This window comes from Watersipora subatra, chromosome 11 (assembly GCF_963576615.1).
Source record: "Watersipora subatra chromosome 11, tzWatSuba1.1, whole genome shotgun sequence".
NCBI classification, from domain to species: domain Eukaryota; kingdom Metazoa; phylum Bryozoa; class Gymnolaemata; order Cheilostomatida; family Watersiporidae; genus Watersipora; species Watersipora subatra.
Genome location: NC_088718.1, coordinates 31468949 through 31488347, shown reverse-complemented (window position 1 = coordinate 31488347; position 19399 = coordinate 31468949). Strand labels below are relative to the sequence as shown.

The 19399-nt window shown below is 34.1% G+C and overlaps 1 protein-coding gene across 2 annotated transcripts in view; it reads right to left on the bottom strand.

Annotated features, from left to right (window-relative positions):
* Positions 1 to 19399, bottom strand: part of LOC137408167 (neprilysin-like) — a 66122-nt gene that overhangs the window by 16432 nt on the left and 30291 nt on the right. For both annotated transcript variants that reach the window (XM_068094568.1, XM_068094569.1), the window contains 9 exons: positions 18162 to 18209; positions 13674 to 13835; positions 9622 to 9705; positions 8505 to 8707; positions 8090 to 8263; positions 5402 to 5491; positions 4092 to 4319; positions 1763 to 1891; positions 119 to 217 (listed from right to left, as the gene is read on the bottom strand). In XM_068094568.1, coding sequence (XP_067950669.1) covers positions 119 to 217; positions 1763 to 1891; positions 4092 to 4319; positions 5402 to 5491; positions 8090 to 8263; positions 8505 to 8707; positions 9622 to 9705; positions 13674 to 13835; positions 18162 to 18209 — 1217 coding nt within the window. The remainder of the gene's footprint in view (positions 1 to 118; positions 218 to 1762; positions 1892 to 4091; positions 4320 to 5401; positions 5492 to 8089; positions 8264 to 8504; positions 8708 to 9621; positions 9706 to 13673; positions 13836 to 18161; positions 18210 to 19399) is intronic.

Below are 19399 nucleotides of genomic sequence, written 5' to 3'. Positions count from 1 at the left end.
ACCCAAATGTCAAAGGTCATTAGCCTTTCTGATTTATAGAGCTAAATAAGTTGTTCTGTTTTAGGATGTTTCCAACAGCAAATAGAATCACTCACAGAAAGCTGTTTATACATCATACCTTTTCTTTTGCAACTTTTCTGGTTTTGTCATTCATCCATGTTACATCTTCAAGTAAATCGTTAAAGGCGCCCCTCACATGTGCTATCATTCCCAGCGCCTGCAAAAAATACAGTGTAATACCCTCAAATGCCCATCAAATCTGGCCAGTCCCAAAGTCTGAGAGTTCCAAAGTTCAAACTTTTTTGTTATGAACTAACTACAGATTTTTCATAAATTTATTGAATATAACATTTTTTAAGTTGTTTTTAAGCTCTAACTAGCCAAATGCCAAGCCAAGGTATTAAAACAGCTTATAAACAGTGACAAGTATTGCAGTTGCCTGCCACTTGCTATTAACTTGGCTTATTGTCAATGACTAATTCGAGTAAGCTAGTATCTGTTTTGTTAAACCGACTAATAAGAGCAGTGAGAGCAAGCTTCAGTGATGTTGCATAATACAGAGTTCTATGTGTATTTTAACCGACGTAGCGAGTCGTATCGTCCAATGAAATTATTGCATCTCGAGTAGTCTAATCAGTGAGATTAGCGCCTGGCAATCGAAAGGTTTCGAGATCAAATCTAACACAAAGCGGATTTTTCTTTCCTAAACTTCAATAGCTATAGCTGAGCAGACCAAACGGCTGACTTTGAGATAAATATATATATATATATATATATATGTATATATATATATATATGTATATATATATATATGTATATATATATTTATATATATATATAGTATATATATATACATGTATATATATTTATATAAATATATATATATATATATTTATATATATATTTATATAAATATATATTTATATATATACATTTATATATATATAAATATATATATGTACATATAGATAAAACGAGGCTGACAACAAATGAAGGTATGCGCAGAATGTTTATGTTTGTGATTTCCAATCATTCTATTTTACTGTCAGAAACTACACTAAAATCCTTATGATCCGTTTGCAACTATTTGACAAAATATTTTGTTACTATTACAACATAATGTTATATTATGGCTTTAAAGCACAAAAAAATTTATAGCGTTCATTTAGTTGATTGCCGAATTACTCTTAGTATTAGCAGTACAAGACTTTTAAATACTTAAAAAAAATATTCAAGTTCAGAGAGAAAACATTATTTTGTTTTATAAAAATAACACTTGTAATGTAAAATTTGCAAATTACAAAATTGTTTGGGTTTTCCTATGTTTTAAAAATAGATAAATTACCAAAACATGACTTGTAAAGCAAACTACTTTGATGAAAGTTTACAAAAACCTTAGATCTAATATTATAAAGCTAAAAATGTAAAATACATACTATTTTGGTCATTGAAATGAAACTAAGCAGTTGAGCAAAAATGGTTTTTTATCTGAGGTCATAGCAAAATAATTTATTGAAAATCCAATATGCCGATTTGAATTTTTGAAACATCAAGTTGCTGACGGACCCCAAGATATGCTTGAGTTATGAACTCATCAAGTGTCTAACATAATCTTTGTGGTAATCAGCTAGTGCACTCATATCTCAGCCAGATAACTAAGAAGTATACGACTGAGTCGTTGACGAACTCATTTCAGCACATTTACAGAATGGTGCGGATAAACCTTTCAAACTCAAACTGCAATAACCAGAAATCTGCCCACCGATGATTTAGCTTCTTCTTTGAAATGACTGTTAACGAAAAGTCGTCCAGTTGCCATGCCCATCCAATTATTGGTGTAGTCCACACAAGTCTTCCACCTTGCTGGCTTTGCAGTCACTCCATAAAGTACCTGGCAGCAAAAAGAGAAGGGATTGCGTTGCTAACTATCTTATACATGAGCTGGTTTGTTGATGCTGATTGACTTGCGTAGTGTTTTATTGATGGAAAAACCTGATAATGTTACAGATTGTTCGGTAATTTAAAGCATATGGTGGTATTGGAATGTTTCAATTTTGAACATAAGTTCAAATTTTGCATGATACCATATTTTTTTCCAAAACTTTTTACCCTGGTTTCGAACAGATGGACTGACCAACATGGTTCTTATTATAGTTAAGGCTAATACCGGGTCAGCCTCGAGTGCGGTGAGAGATCATCAAGTGTGCCCATAAACTGCATAGAATAATTATGTGCGCAATAATTCTAAAATCCTAAAAGGCGAATGATTGATGTCGGTGGTAGTTTAGCAGATGGGGAAGTCAAATGTTGCTGCTTCTTGTCTCGTGTGATGCAATACTTTTTCTTAACCTTTGACTACTGCTTTTGACAAACAGACAGACAGACAGATAAGCAAACAGCTGTACAAATGGACGACTGGATGAACACTGCCCTTATTAAAGTAAATATTTTCTGCAACATGATTGTCAATAAAACATTTATGAATATTGTAAATTGTATACATTTGAGAGTTAGAGAAAGAGTACAATTAATGACATAAAGAGCTATTCAACCTTGGTAGCTCGGTAGCACAATAGAACCCTATTTCAATTGACAAGCCATGGTAGCTTATTTGAAAATCAAGACAAATATAGCCTCCTAACATTGTTATATTTTCCTATTGAATGATTGGTAACCTAACTTTAAAAAATTATACAAAATTTTAAACAGTTTTAAATAAAATCACATCAGATAATTGCCAGAAACCAAAGCAGGCTATGGCTACATGGCAGCCAATCCAATATTTCTGAAGAGAGGAGATCTCATTGAAACAAAAAAGTTTGTAAAGTTCACCCATATTGGTCACAACTAAACTAAAATGTTGATGCTGTTTTAGCTATTTTTTGTTTTATGACAAAAGGCTTCTACATGTAGCGCTCTGCGCCATCACTGAATTAATAACCTGTGATGAGATGAAAAAAATATATAAAAAAGCTAATATTTTGTTCAATAAAATAACACTTTGATTGCGGCTGATCAAGCCAATTTAAGCTGGCTGATTCTATTGGTTGGAATGCTAGACCGAGTCTACAACCAAAACTTCTGGTACTTCAATTTCCTAAGACCACCGAACCAGCACAATTGAGGGCTCCTAGCACTAGGGTACCAGAGTCGCTAGTGGAAATTATGGGATCTAGATGAAACTACCTAAATCAAAAGGTGTCTGATAGTTCAAAATAGTTACATGTATGTCGTAAAACCAAAACTACAACAAAATTGTAACCAGAAAACCACTAGAACTAAAGGAGCCAAATGGCACCAAAAAACTAAAGCACACATGTGGCATTAGTTGACGGCAACAATCAGGCCATGGCGTAAGTAGTAGGATACTTTAATCAGGGTAGCGAAGAAATCATTTAGCAACTAGCTACAGGTAGTTACATGTAAATTGGTGAGGTGCAGTGCAAAGCATCTTGCCGACATCTAGTTGACAGCGAACACTAGTTAGCTAGTTAGCAATCAACTCCGGAGAGCAAGTTAACATGTCATGCAAAGTACTTGTTTGAAATATTGTGAATGGTATCTAGCTGACTTCTGGCGTAATGTACCTAGTTGACATCAAAAATAGTAGGTGAGTTTACCTTTACTAAAGAGTGGCTAGTTGACAGACAGCAGTAGGTAGCTAGTTGAGTAGTACCGGTAGAGAACCTGCAATCTAGCGCTAGATAGTTGAAAATTAGTACTGGGAATCTAGTTGACACCTATATTAGGAAGATAGTTGACACCGTAAATCAGGTGGTTAGCTGACACGTAGCAGTAGGGAGCTAGTTGACAGGTAGCAGCTGCAGGTGGCTAGTTGATCGGGAGCACTAGAGGGCTAGTTGACAGAAAACAGAAGTTGTCACACAGTATTATTGAATCGATAGGTTGGCAGCAGTCAGCATAAAGTGTTTGTTCGGTGAGGTTAAAGACCATAAGATAACTTTTAATATTAATAAGGTAAGGTGAAGTGAGGCCATAATTGAAGAAAGATATGGCAGTTGCATAGTCAATTGGGTAAACAGAACTAAACAGTTGTCAATTAGTTTACCCTAGAAAGTTAATTCACCAACCTGCTCAAATGATTGTTTGACATTTTGAATGCCTTTTGGAAGATTTTGAACTCTGTTAGCTGTTAGTCTCCAAAGAAGATAGTTAGCAATAGTTCTGTTTGGGGTCTCTTCCAGCTTTGCTACAACTTTCTTGTAGTACTCAGGTGCTGTGATCACTACTTCATCATTGAGGTCAAATGTGTAGTTGACATTACTAAACAGGTTGTTGATATAGAGGAGCCAGTCAAACTGTAGGAAAGATATGTATATTAATGTACATTGTCACCCACAAAAATCCCACCAATGAAACAAAAAAAATTAATTTGCAAATCTTAAGGTGGAATAATGCATTTTATAGACATTTTAATCGATTTTTTTTATTCAAAGTAGTTTTTTAGCTTTCTATTGGGTTAATATTTTTGTCTGTGGATGTTTTTATATAACACACTTACCTTTGAGAACATCAGATTAGGTACAAAGGTCTGAATGGCATATGCATGTACTTGCCTAGTGTGGTCTATTGTAACAGAAGCGTGACCACACATCAACTGAAGTAAAGCTTTCAGCGTCAAAGACCTTTTTTTAAATCTCTCAAAACAATAAATGAGCTTCAACTGAATACCTATGGTCCAACTCGTTTTGGTTTGGCAAAGTGTGACCGCAGTTTGCAGTTGATTGAACACCATGTGAGCAGGGAATGTGATTTTTACTGGCTACTTCACAGTTGTATTACATTATATGTGTCATTAGCAAAAACATACTTTTTTCAAGCTACAGTAGGTAAAAAGCGAAACAACACAAATGGAATCAAATGGCAGCAAAACACGAAGCAGCTAAAACAATGCTAGTTTTCTGAACTTGGCTGAGACCAGTGGGTCTGTTTGCCGTTATTACCAGTAGTTGTGTTGGATGAGATATTTGCACTTCAAAAACCATTTTTGGTTGCTGCGCGGTCAAAACTTCATTCTTCATCTTGCAGCTGTTTTTCATGATTGCAATGTCGGACAGTCGTATCAATTTTCGAAACGCAGTTTTAAAAGTTTTCTTGCTAGAGTTTGGTATGTATTGCAGACATGTAAAAATGTCCAACTAAACAAGTAAACTAACTTTGGGAAAGCAAAACGCTTGTTCACGTGAATCCCAGAAAAGTCATTATTTGCAAAGCTTTGAGGGAAAATCTTTGGCCAGTAGATCCAAGTGCTTTGATGATCAACCTTTCAACACTTCACAGCATTTATAGGCATACAAACAGCTGATGACAGGAAATTTCTGTCTTGCTTTTACTACTCTGGCCTGTTCCTCAAATTATGTATATATATATATGTGCTTACCTCATCACTGATATTGCTGTACATGTCACCTATTGTCATCTTATTATACGTAGCCTCGGGGTCTCTCTTTTCAGCTTTACTCATCGTTATCTAAAATTACAATTATCAAGCTAGTGATAGACATGCTAATGAAAAACTACATTTAAAATACCCAAATATAAAGGCCGACAGGCTTAATTTAACTCATTTCATTTCTATATAGTTAAAATGACAAATACATTTGCATCGTGATATTGGAGTAGTGAGAGTTTATAAAGCTCTGCATTATCTTTACTACAATAAAAACAGTTTCTGTCAGTCCGTCTTTCCGAAATCATGCTAAGACTGCTAAAAAAAGTCCTACACAGGAATTGCACTCGGATACTCTGATTTACAGACTGGCGTACTAACTACTACATCATTTGGCTGCCTTGCCCCCTCATGAACTAATTGTGCACATAGTGATTACTCATTACGATTTCTCATGGTGCAGGAGACTGCCAAGTGTATTAGTATAAAATAATGTGGTGATGTGGTGCAGCACAATGACATGTAATGTGATGCAACGTGATACAATATAATTTAATGCAGCATAACATAACATGAAATATTATATTATAACATTATATAATAAAGTTTAATATAGAATGAAATAAGAGCCATGCCCATGCATTCTTTTGTCTCAGGCAACGCGAAGAGTGTTCACTAAAAATATTGAATTGCAAAATAATCAAACCTGGAGATTAAGGTTTCCAACCAAGCATGTTACTAACTGCACCACTCAATTACTTTGCTGCGTCACAGAATCAATATGCACATAGTTATTACACATGATCATGTCTTATAGGTCATGGGACGGTCAGGGTACTAGTGTAATCTAGTATAACTAGCGTAGGAGCTCTGTCAGCCTGTTCGAAGTTAATCTAAAAGCCTTATGAAAAAAGAATACTTCATACAGGATTTGAACTTGAAACTTTGAATTTTCAGGCAATAACACTACCACTAGACCACTGGTTCACTTTACAACTGCTTACAATAACTCTTCACTAGGAATGTAGCACAGTTAGGTAAAGCATGTCCGTATGACCAAATTCTTCAAGATAATTCTTTAGCAGGCTTCATACTATTCGTTTCCAATTAGTGAGTAATTCATCAACTGTTCTATCATATTTGTACTTAACGAAAAAAAACCACAATCTGCATGCTTTGAACCAATAAAAATATGTTAACAACCCATCATGAGCATAGTTTCACTTTGCATGCAAAAATAGTTTTTTATCTCCATTTATTGTTAGCAATGCCCAGTCAATCTAGACACATTACAACACCACATTTTTACTAATACTAACTTTTGACAGTTTATACGCGTTCCTGTCAAATAATAGGTTTTATTCAATAAGTGATTATGTCTTAGTAAAAAAATAACTGGGTGGCAAAAAAAGTTAATTATACACATACTGATTACTCATGGCGATCTCTCATGGTGCAAGGGACAATCGAGCGTATTAGTATAATATAACATTAAATGGCAAAATAAAATATTTAATGTAGTATAATATGATACTATACGATATAATTTAGTAAAATTTTGTATATCGCAGTAAAACTTCAAAATTTAAAATGATGTAATAAAACATAATATGTTAATTTAATTGGAATTTGGTGGATATTTTTCAACTTGTCTTTGCATTGTTCATTGCTTATTCGCTAGTAATTTTAGTTGTGAATTCATTTTCTTGTTTGTAAAGCTACTGGGAATACTATAACAACTAGAATAATTTTTTCTACTGTCAAACATAAAACTTTATAACTAAAATTAACCTAATGAAAAACTTTACTGAACGATTTACAGCTGGTAATAAAATTATTAGGAATAAATATCAAGTGTATATAGATGAATGTACAGAAAACATTGTCATGCATAGTCGCTACTACCTAATCTGAACCACTCTAACATAGTGTTTTTATCATACTCATAACCTCTAAACTCTAGATCAGGGGTTCTTAACCAGTGGGAAATTTGCCACCAGTGGGAAATTTGAAGATTTGAGGTGGGAAATTCTCAAGCTTCAGATTGAGAATATTGATTTCACACATTTCAAGGATATAGCTGTTGTAATGTATTTTCACCACATACATGGTGCAGATACATGCTTTTATTGTGGGTAAAACTGTATTAATACGGAAACCAAGCCTCGTGATGTATCAAACAGCTTATTGGATAATTAAATTACTCTATTGTTGTGTTTATCTTGAACTTTATTTTTCCATAAATAAAAAGTATATCGTGACAAACTATCCATAAAATATGATTTCTATCACAGTTCAATTAATAATTGATTCATTTTGACTGTATGGCAAAATGCTATCTGTAAAGCCTCTTCCTGCAATCTGAGAGTGGCAAAAATACCATAATTTTTGGCTGTTAGAGAGGGGGAAATCTCGAAGTGTGGTTTGTCAAAGTGGGAAATACACTGAAAAAGGTTAAGAACCACTGCTCTAGATAATTAGCCTACCTAACTCTGGCTTCATTGCAAGTTTAACATGTTAAGACAACTCCATAGCAAAGGTACCCTTGTTTGTTCCCATTGAAAAATCCCTCTACACAAAGGAAAAATAGCTAGTCATACGAAAGGTTACCTAAGAATGACCCAACAAAAAGTTATAGCCATGACATGGCAATAAACTGTGTGCAGAGATAATACTTACATTAGCAAAATAGGTTTCAAACTCGAGTATGTCATCAACTTGTTGTTCAACAGAAGTTCCATTAAGGAATGTGGCCACCTCCACCATATAGGTTCGATAAGCTTGAATTATCTTGACATAGTTTGGGTCAAGGTAATACTCCCTGCTTGGGAGTCCAAACCCAAATTCAGCAAACTAGAGAAGAAAGTAAATATCATTACTTGGCCAATAGAAACAAAGCATTGTAAACCAATGCACGCTGCCTTTCTTAATTGTAAACTATAATCTGCCAAAATTCTAAATTGGTTGACTATAATTATACATGTAGCTATATTACAGTGAATGATGGCTCAAGTTACTATGGCTGACATACACCGAGTAATTATTTTGTATGTCATGATTTTAAAAGATTCACACTCACTTAAACTTGACCTACCTTGAATATCCTGTTTGTGCTGTTCTTATAGTCAACCGTAACAAAACCATCGATTAAATAACGGTTGTTTAGAAGTCTCATTTTTGACAATACGGTCATCAGGTCAAACTGGTCATCCGTCCAAGATGGGGTGATAATTGGCCAACCACCGAGGGTGTTCAGCAGGTCATACAGAGGCTGGTAGCCAAGCTTCTCTATTTCATCTGCATTTAGAGTAAAATGCAAAATTCTATTCTCCGATACCTTGTCAGTAAACTGAACACTTCAACAGATTTGAAATCAAGGCCTTTGTTTTAGCGAAAAAGGTCAAAATAGTTAGCTGAGTTCAGTTTCGGGTGGCATTTTACTTCTGTCATTTATATTAATGTATCCCAATTTTCATTTGTGTCTGTCTGTTAGTCCACTACACATGCTGTGAATGCTATACGTGTACACATTTTTTGCCAATTTTGTTCAAACTTTAAAACTTATTTAAATTCCAAATCTTATTTAAACGTCAAATCAATAAATATTTGATTTTAAAACTATATCTGATTCTTGGAAACTGGCTTCTGAAGCACCCACCTGATGGCTATTTGAGTAAAAACAAGAGTGATTCCAGGCATTGAGGCTTACTGCTAGCATTGACTAATCTGTGAGTCTATTTTAAAATTTTAAGAAAGGACATCAAGAATCATAAAACTGAACATACATAACAAAATGACAAAATGACAAACATGACATCGTTTGACAAAAATGTGTCGCTTATCTAAAAATTATGTTCAAGGCATTGCACTTACGTAAAATAATTTTACCTTTCAAAAAATCTTTTTGTCTTTATACAGAATTTCATTAAAAATGTTGAGAACTATTATTTTATTTGCAGCCCTTCTCCAAATTTAAACTCAGTTAAATATAATGACGCATACTACGGTAGTGTTTTGCGAGTTGTCTTACCAATAATTGCCAGTTGGGTTGTGAGAGCTGTCTTACTTGTTATTGCAAGTGATGTTGTGAGAGTTGTCCTACCAGTCATTACAATTGGCATACTGAGAGTTGCCTTACCAACCAATGCAAAAGTTTAGCCAAAATATCTTCTACAACAGCGCAATGCTCTAACAGAAATTACTACTCTTACCTTCATTTAAGCATGCTGCATACATATCCTTTACCTCCTTCAGCGCTGTTGCATCTTTTTCTTTCTGGGGCTCTTCCAACAGCGCTAAAATTAGAATTGGTCTTATAGTAATATCACTCATTGCCCTTGCTATTCAAAAACCTTTTGCAAAATATTATTACAATGTAAAATTAATAAAATAGTATTATTTTACAGCGGTACTCGTAAATATGGAACCACTTAGTAAATTCTTCACTTTTTTGTCATTTATTGCATAAGCTCCCTGTCTATATTATCATACTAAACATGTTTGAGAAACCCTTTTACTTATTAATTGCATTCCAAGTATATTTGTGCACACTCTGTCCAGCACCAAAATTATTCTCGTGAAATATAATCAATTTATTGGCCACCCATTTTATCCTATCCTGTGATTGACAATAAAGGATGACCAACTAAATATCATAACGCTATTAATATGCCATTTTACTTTTATATAGTTACATGTACACATCTTTTTAAAAGGAATATTGAATTGAACCAATTTTGACGACGATTATAAACTTAGACCTAAATGGATTCTTGTCATGACGCGCAGATACTGCTCCTTGTCATGACGCGCCAATACTGCTCCTTGTCATGGCGCGCAGATACTGTTCCTTGTCATGATGCGCAGATACTGCTCCTTGTCATGACGCGCAGATACTGCTCCTTGTCATGACGCGCAGATACTGCTCCTTGTCATGACGCGCAGATACTGCTCCTTGTCATGACGCGCAGATACTGCTCCTTGTCATGACGCGCAGATACTGCTCCTTGTCATGACGCGCAGATACTGCTCCTTGTCATGACGCGCAGATACTGCTCCTTGTCATGACGCGCAGATACTGCTCCTTGTCATGACGCGCAGATACTGCTCCTTGTCATGACGCGCAGATACTGCTCCTTGTCATGACGCGCAGATACTGCTCCTTGTCATGACGTGCAGATGCTGATATGTTACACAAAAAAACTAAAAGGCAAGTCTCAGCTGATATTCAACAATAATCATGTGTGGTACATCCTTAGCTTTCTGTTGATGTGTATATTGCCTTAATTCATCTAATGAATATTTATCAAACTATAATTAATCATATATCTTATAGTAGGCATGTCCATAATTACTATCAGCACTGTAAATGCATTGGTCTGAAATAAAACAATGTCTTGCAAAGATTTGCAAAACTCTAGGAATCTTAGAATTGAAGAATTCTAACAATAACAACTTGTTTACATTCACGAAATAGTTTAATTCTGATTATGGTGCTTGAGTTATTACAAAGTGTTGTCTTAAAGCATTAAACGAGCTATATCATTGATAAAAGCTGGTGGATTATGCAGCGCTTTGTGTTTTTATCAATAGAGATATTGCTAAACTAAATCTGGTGCCAGGTTAAATAAATAATTTCAAGCAAAACAGACTTATTTAGTGTGCATGCATATAGGGTGAACTAAGTCAGACAGATGAGAGTTATTAGCCATCTTTGGTGTCCAATATTTTAGAAGCAGTCGTGTCCTAGTGCTCTAAAATGCCTGACCTAAAAACAACCAGTTTGGGTTTAATTTGCAAAAAGTTGCTGGTTGTGATAAAAATGACATACGACCTTAAACTTTTTTCTGCTTCTGCGTATGTCTTTTGTTGTCAAAGTTCCTTTGCTCATGGACTCAGATATGTCCGGCCAAGATCACAGAGACATTGTTTGTGTAACAATACTTTTAAAATTATGCAAATTATTCGCTTGAACTAAGCTAAGTAAATAACATACTCAATCTTGCAGGAATTGGCGGACTGCTTACACAAAACTCTGTCTTATCAAGCAAGAAAAGTTAAATTCTTTGTCAAACAACTTTTGTTTGCTTTGGTTTAATTTGAAATCTACCAGAAGCTTATAATTGCTAAACAAAAATCTGGGACTTAGAGAGAACCAGTTCTTGCTCTTTTAGGTATGTAAATTTACTCCTAAAAGCTAATAAGCTGGCTTTTATGTGCCTCCGCCTATGCCTATCAAGGGCTTCTTCAAAATATCTAATCACAGTGAATTTATTGACTACGGACTTAGAGCCTCTTGAGAAGCCTAAAATTGCTTCATTTGCTAGGATATTGGTCTAGATGAAGTAGACATGGAGAGCTTTTCAACCTTGAACAGGCCACACCGCCCATGTTAGTATCATTCCTTTATGATATTCCATGTTTTGTTTTAGTGATTTTGCACCTAGGCAACTAAAATAGTAATTTTGAATATGATCCTTCAAAAAAGTGTTGGTAACAAAAGTTCATTAATTTAAATGTATTCAGCTAAAAGTTTGAAATATTATTCCTGTGAGTTTCTAAACCTATTTTTTGGGTAAAATCTAAAAACTACAGAAACAGTAGTACATCAAGGTTTTTGTAAATTTGTTAATAATATTATGGTCAGAGGTATTTTAGTTTGCAAACTTTTCAAGTTATTACAGGCGTCTAGATAGTATTATTATTATTATGGTTGTAAAAGTTTTTCTTCACAGTTGTGTGGTGGTAGGTGACTGGTTGTAGTCTGTGTTGAATCCGGGTCTTAACAAAAGGCCAAAGGATCCAACATCTTCCTCAATTCCACTAAGAAAGAACCTTCCTCAAAATGTGAGCTGTTCCTAAGATGGCTGTTTTCTGTATAGTCTCAAAAGACATGTTTACTCCTACCTCGGCCAGGTAAGCTATATGCTTCATTGATATTGTTCCGAGTGCACCAATTACTATTGGTATCACTTCGGTCCTCACCTTCTACAGTCTGTTTATCTCGAACCTATATATATAAGCACTTTGTATTTACAAATCTTCTCATCTTCTTTCTGTACTACCCTAGTGTCTCCAGGTATTACTAAGTCTATGACCTGACACTGTTAGGTTTCTTTGTTTATTAGTATCAGGTCTGGTCTTCTAGGTTCAATAACCTTGTCTGTCAGCACATTGAAGTCCCATTATTATTAATGAATTGAAGCCTGCACATTATTATTAATATCATTATTATTATTTTTGAAATTAACTAGGTGGACCTTACCCAGCTGTAGTAAAAACAGCAATCAGGTGAAAAAGGTGTAGCCTATGTTTTTAAGCTTTTGTTCATCTGCTGCAAGCATATTACTGCACAACAATTTGAAGTAATTATGGCATCGATTACCATTTTATAGCTGGCATCAAATAATTATGATTAGAAGTTTTGGTATAAAAATAGTAAATTTCTGTTATTAATGTATTGTGTTATTACTATTAATAGAGAAAATATTAAACTTATTTTCTAATATTTCATTTTTGCCACTCTAAATATTTTAATACTTGCTTTGTTGACTTGGCATTTGCTGGCAATAGACAAACTTGTGTTTACTATTTTGCAGTTGATAGAAGCAGAGGCCATCTAAGGAAAATCTTTAGGAACATTTTTCGCTATTCAGATTAGCTATTTTACCACAGTCATCAACACTTTGCTAAACCTGTCAGGTTCTGATTGGCGTAGATGCTGTTAGATTTTTATTCAGTGTTTTAAAATGATTGACAAAAACTCAAAAGTTTCTTACGGAAAAATCATAAACAGTAAAAATACTTTTTGCAAGGAAAGGCAACCTTAAACATGTAAGATGGCATGGCGAGAAAAGGAAAGTTGCTCAGAAGATTTATTTCTGAAACGATATCAATATTTCTGAGCATAATTACAATTATTTAAAACATATATGTAAAAGGATTATTTGGAAAACATTCCTAATTTTTCATACCAAAATTTACTACCAAATTTTGCAATTTCCGATGAAAATGAATATACTAAATTTCCAAAACACAGAGCATGTGTGCTCATGGTGACAAGAGCATTGAGCGAATGCAAACTCAAGAATTGTTTCACTTTTAGTGCCTGGGCTACAATTATTTAACCAACAAAATTCTATCATCATGGTAAAGTTTCACCTCTTCGCTCTTCCAACAAAACCAGCTTATCTGTGACAGGTAGTTAGTCTTTCCCTAGTACGGGTGCAGAGCACTCAAAATAGTGTTGATTCAATCATCTCACCTTTCAATTGTGATGCTACTTGATCACGCAGCTTTGTAAATGTGGTGTAGCTTGACTTATCTTCAGGTATGATGTGCTTCTTAATCCAGTTACCACAAGCAAACTCATAGAAGTCATGACAAGGGTCAACAGTCTCATCTATTGCCTCCAGTATTCTTCCAGCTATTCAAATACAATTAGATGTATTTTAACAGAAAACTTTTTCGGAACAATATGTGTATCAGTAATGAGACATGAAGTTTGCTCTCACTTTCTCCATTCAGTATATCCGGTAACTGCATTTTCAACAATCTTTAAAAACAGTTTTAGCCTTTTAAAATGTGGTGTTTTGTGTATATTGTATCGTTACTGGGTGAGCCAATTTTATATTGCAGCTGTCCCACTTCCAGATATTGTTGAGGAACAAAGGTGGTTTAAGATTGAATGCACTTACTGACATCCAGTAGCAAAAGTTCATCCCTGTGCGCCGACTGCAGCACCACTAGACTAATCTTTATTATAATCTGTATAAAACTCATTGTTTGTTGTTTGTCATTCGTCCAGTTTTAGCCCTAAAGCTATAGGAATGAAAAATCCTCGTTACCCTGGATTTGAACTTAGAACCTTTAGGTCTGTAGACTGGTAAACTAATCCACTACCTTACCCCGTCTTTTTCCATACTATAGCATAGTAGGGCGCATACTTGCGCATCACTTTTAAAAATAGTAGCATGCTCAAAGTTCATAGTTGGGTTATAGATCATTTAGCGTAACGTAACGCCACCAGCTAGCTTCAGATGTAAGACTTACCTCTTATTATAGTAAGTTACTAGTTCTACTAGCTAGGTTTCTCAATTCAATATGTAATTATAGTATTACCCGTGCAACACTGGATATTCAGCTAGTCTTTACTATAATAAGAACCATGTTTGTCTGTCTGTCCAGAGACAAACTTAGAGATTAAAAAGATTCTTTCAACAATATTTGAACTTTAAGCTTTCAGCTTGGTGGATCAATATTCCACCCTTTGCACTACTCGACTGCAGTGTCGCAGTTTACGATAATTGTGCAGATAGTTGTTTCACATCACAATCTCTCAGACCACACTGGACTGCCAGAGTACTAGTGTTTCCGTTCAATTGATGCCATCGTTGGAGGTTGAGATAAAAGATTGTTATAAGCAGGGTTCAAACATGTGATGTTCACAGTTGGTAAATTGACACTTTTACGCCTTCATTAATCAACCACATTTACATATGTATGAATAGCTGTGCACATACTGATTCTCTGTGCTTTATCAGCACACTTGATGATCCCTCACGACTCTCTAGACTGCCAAGGTATTAGAATATATAATAGAGATACCACCATATGTCACTCTCTCTGGCAATTGCCGCAAGAAAAAAAATTAGTTGAACTCTTATCATTTTAACCAAAATTTAAAGGTCATACAGACAATACGCTTTACGGTGTGTGAAATTTTTTACAGATTACAAATTAGAAATGTTACATAAATTATTTGCTCCAAGTAGTATTTTGTAAAAGGTTTATATTATAGGGGCATTTACCGTGCATAAAACAACGAGTAGCAAACACTGCATTTAATCTGCATCCTCTAGTTATAAATGCAAATCAAGCCACTGTTAAAACAGCTTTATAACATGTAACTATTATATATATTGTAGCATATATAGCTGTTTTTGTTTGAGGTACCGTGGTTTTTTCGTCAAATTTCCATTATGATTTAAAGTTTTCTTATTGTTGCATCAAATGTTAAAGTAAGTACTACGCTGACAATTGAAGAGAGCTGAACTGTAAGTAGTCACTAGTTGAATTACCAAATAAAGACATGTTGTATGTTCCTTTTCTACATCAAAGGACGATACATATCTCGATTGCACAATAGGAAACTTCACTTAAATTTGTGCTACAACAAAGACTATTTTTGATTGACATAAAAAAATTTTGAGTTTGGCTTAACAGTAATAAAATAATTTAGAAAACCATCGAGTTTATCTGCATGTGTTTGGCTGACTATCCTTATCAATTTTCATGGTACTTACCGTAATCATAAAAACGGACTCCGTGCCAAACAAATTTTGCAAATGCTCAATATCACCAAGCTGATTTAGTATGCATATAGTTGTCATTTTAGTAAGCATCGCACACCAAAAATTTTGACTACAAGAAATTAATAGACTAAAATAATGAAATAGTTCAAATAGCAGCAGTGGATTATTGCATAGTTTTTTTTTAACTGCCAGATGACTTTGTGATTTTCTCAAAGGTATGCATAATACAAAAGTGATCTTTACTATAAGAAAAGCTTTGTCCGCCTGTCTATTCAAAATCAGAGTTGGAGGTTACGACAAAGGGTTGATTTCAATGGGTTTTAAGCTCTTGACCATCAGGTTGGTATAGACCAATACTCTAACACCTGCATCAGCCAACCTCCTTAAAGTCAATCAGAATAATTATACACATACTTATTCTCTGTACTTTGTTAGCTCATCTGATGATCTCTCACGTCATTCTAAACTGTCACAGAACTAGTAAACCCAAAATTTAAAAGAAATGCTGAAATTAAAGCAAATATTTCAACTAGGATTTGTTTGCAACCAAACTTTGATCTTTTCCCTCCTAAATAGATTCTCTTAAATGTTCTAGGTAAATATACTGACCACCAAGAAAATATGTGAATATATGTTATTGTTTGTACCTAACCTCATGAGATACCTACATAATGCATATATTTTACAAGTCTTAATTACCAACTGCTGGCTTTTTGCCAATCGTTTCAGATTTCATATTTCAACCGCAGTCAGAAGGTGCAAGAACATCACTACTATATGGTTAGCCAGCAACTTGTGTATCCCGAGTTTGTTTCGGTTGGAAAAAAATTTTTTGAAACAATCTTTGAGTGCTAATACTAAACTGGGAAAAATCACTAACGAGTCACTCTATGTGAAACGGATGAAATGTTAGCCACTCTTCTTTTGCAGATATAAATTAACTGCATCATTGAACACGTGTCAACACTCATCTGCCATCTCGACCAAAAAGTCAGGCATACCAATAGTTATAATTGAACACAAATGCTACATTACTGTGACAGTAAACAGCTGTAAGTTACCTGTATATATTACCATAAGTTACCTCTATATAACTTACCTGTAAGTTATATAGTTCTTCATTTTATAAGCTTCACAACAAGACACAACACACTTCATAAACTCTTTACAAAAAGAGGAACCATCTGGGAAAAAACTATTTATCAAATAGATTTGCTAGAGAGATAATCCCTCCAGTCGAGTTACCCTAAATTGTTTTGGAGGAGGATTCTCCTTCAAAGATGTGAAGTAATCACGCCATTGTTGTTTATATTTTCCTATTCCTACGATTTTTGGTATAACTGATCTGTTGTATTTTTTTTAAATTCATTATTAATTTTTGAAATTTTTGTCATTGTATCTTAACGTTTGATGTTTTTGATGTTTTAAGTGCAAACATACGGAATGTTTCCTTTTTTCCATCATCATACTGTATATAGAAAACCTTTTATTAAAATTAAACACGATATATATCTACCCGCTTATTTATAGTATGCAGTATACAGTACAGTTTATGGTGTAAACTGTAAAATACTTTTCCGAAGTTGTTTTTTATATTGGAATAGATTAAAACTTACTTACATTCATTCTAATGAAAAAAACTGTTTCGGATCTCAAACAACTCGGTAGTAGAACCAAGGTTCCACTGTACGTTATTAAAAGATATACGTTGCTGAAAGTTATGAAATTCTAAATTTACATTGGTTTGAAAACCTTTACAATTGTTTTATTTAATTTTTAATTTAGTTGTCCCTCACAAAACATTTTTCTCATGATATGAAGTTTGAAAGTTACAGTTGTTTGACAAAGTTTGCAAACCTTTACAGTTGTTTTTATTTTCTCTTTTAATTTATGTCAACTAAACAAAACACTTCTCTCATGATATTTAATTCAAAAGTTAGAATGAAAATGTTATTATATGTTAAATACAAATAAATTTTCTGTCCAAATAATTTTTTATTACCCGAGCAACGCCGAGTAGCACAGCTAGTTTTACTATAAAAAATTTTGATTGTTCATCTATCCAAAGCTATGGTTGCTGATAGGAGAAACAATATTGCTTTGCGCCAAATTCAAACTCACGACATGCTCTATAACGATCCATTAAACTACCTTTTGCACAAAGTTTTCGCTTTCCAAGGAGTTAGTTTTTCTGTGATTTATTTAGACAGCTGACCATCTCCAACAGCACACTCAACTATCAGGGTACTAGTTATAACGATAAATTGCCCATTCGGGTTTGTACATTTTCTCGCCTGGCACTTGATTACTTGCACCTGTTAGTTCTTTAGATAGAATCCCTTATAAATTCATTCTTTAAATTGAGAATAGCGACAATTTCTTAGTGTTCAGCATCAATCCTGACCATAACAAAGGTAACTCTTTAGTAGTTAGCTCACCTGCCTGTACACATCCTGAACTTGTGCAGGTTTTGCTTTGCTGGCTGCCTGCAAATACAAAACACAATATTATATTATGGTGGATGCCGGGCCAAAACTTTACACTTCTTGTAAATATTTTATTATATATCTGTATATGTCTTATATGTCTGTAAATATTTTATTCTATGTGTTGTCCTTTTTATAATAGCCTTGTTACTTGTTATGCTATCAATTTTCATTGTTTACGTTGTCATATCAACGCACTAGCAGGCCTAATTATTCACATTGTTAGCCAGTGTTCTTACTCGGTCCCGTTAGCCGGAACGGGCAATTTTATTGTATATAAGGAAGCAACGCTCACTTAGTAGAGCAGAGCAAATGGTCGTAGGCTCCTCGGCTAGCGAATTTCCTTCTCTAATAAAACATTAAAAGAAGTCACGCACAATTTATTTCTGTATGAAATAGTCTAGATCATGCCGAGTAAAGGCTGGTAAATTCCTTTACAATATCATTGAGAGTTTTTAACAGATTGATGACTATAAATTTTAAAATATATTCATTTTCTAATAAAATTTGAGTCAATTCAAGTAGTCAAAAGCAATACTTTGCTTCAAGCCAAATTTAGTGAAAAATTACCATTTTCTTTTTTATTACAAATAGTCTAGTTTTAAACCAATATTTTTAATGTCTATTGAAGTTTTAGTGTGCTAACGCTTTTCCTTATATGCCATTGTTTGACAGCATTGCAAGTGCTGCCATGTTCAGCAAACACTTTGAACAGAATCGACACCAGCGACAGGGTGATGGAACTTGTGAACAAATTATACTACTGTGTCACTAAAAAATTTTATTGCTTGACTCGCACTCACAAGTAACTGTAAATATTAAAAGATTGTCAGAAAAGTTTATACAGCACCGAAATAGGCATTTTTGCATCTAAGGAATATATTGAATAGTTAAAAAACTTTTAAAATTTTAATAGCCGCCTCATTTGACTAAGTTACATGTAATGCAAATATTAAAAATCTTAGAAGCAATTATAAATAATTATAAAATAAATATCTAAATGAATGATCGACCGGTGGGGCCACAAAGGCATAATAACGATGTGCCTACATATGTATGTACATGTATAACTTTCCATTGGCATAATAATCAACAAAATGGTGTTTATCGTTTCATGCCATAACAAAAATGAGAAGACAGCAATAAGGAATTATTGAGTGAGTTGAACAGACGGATTTTGAAACTTGGTA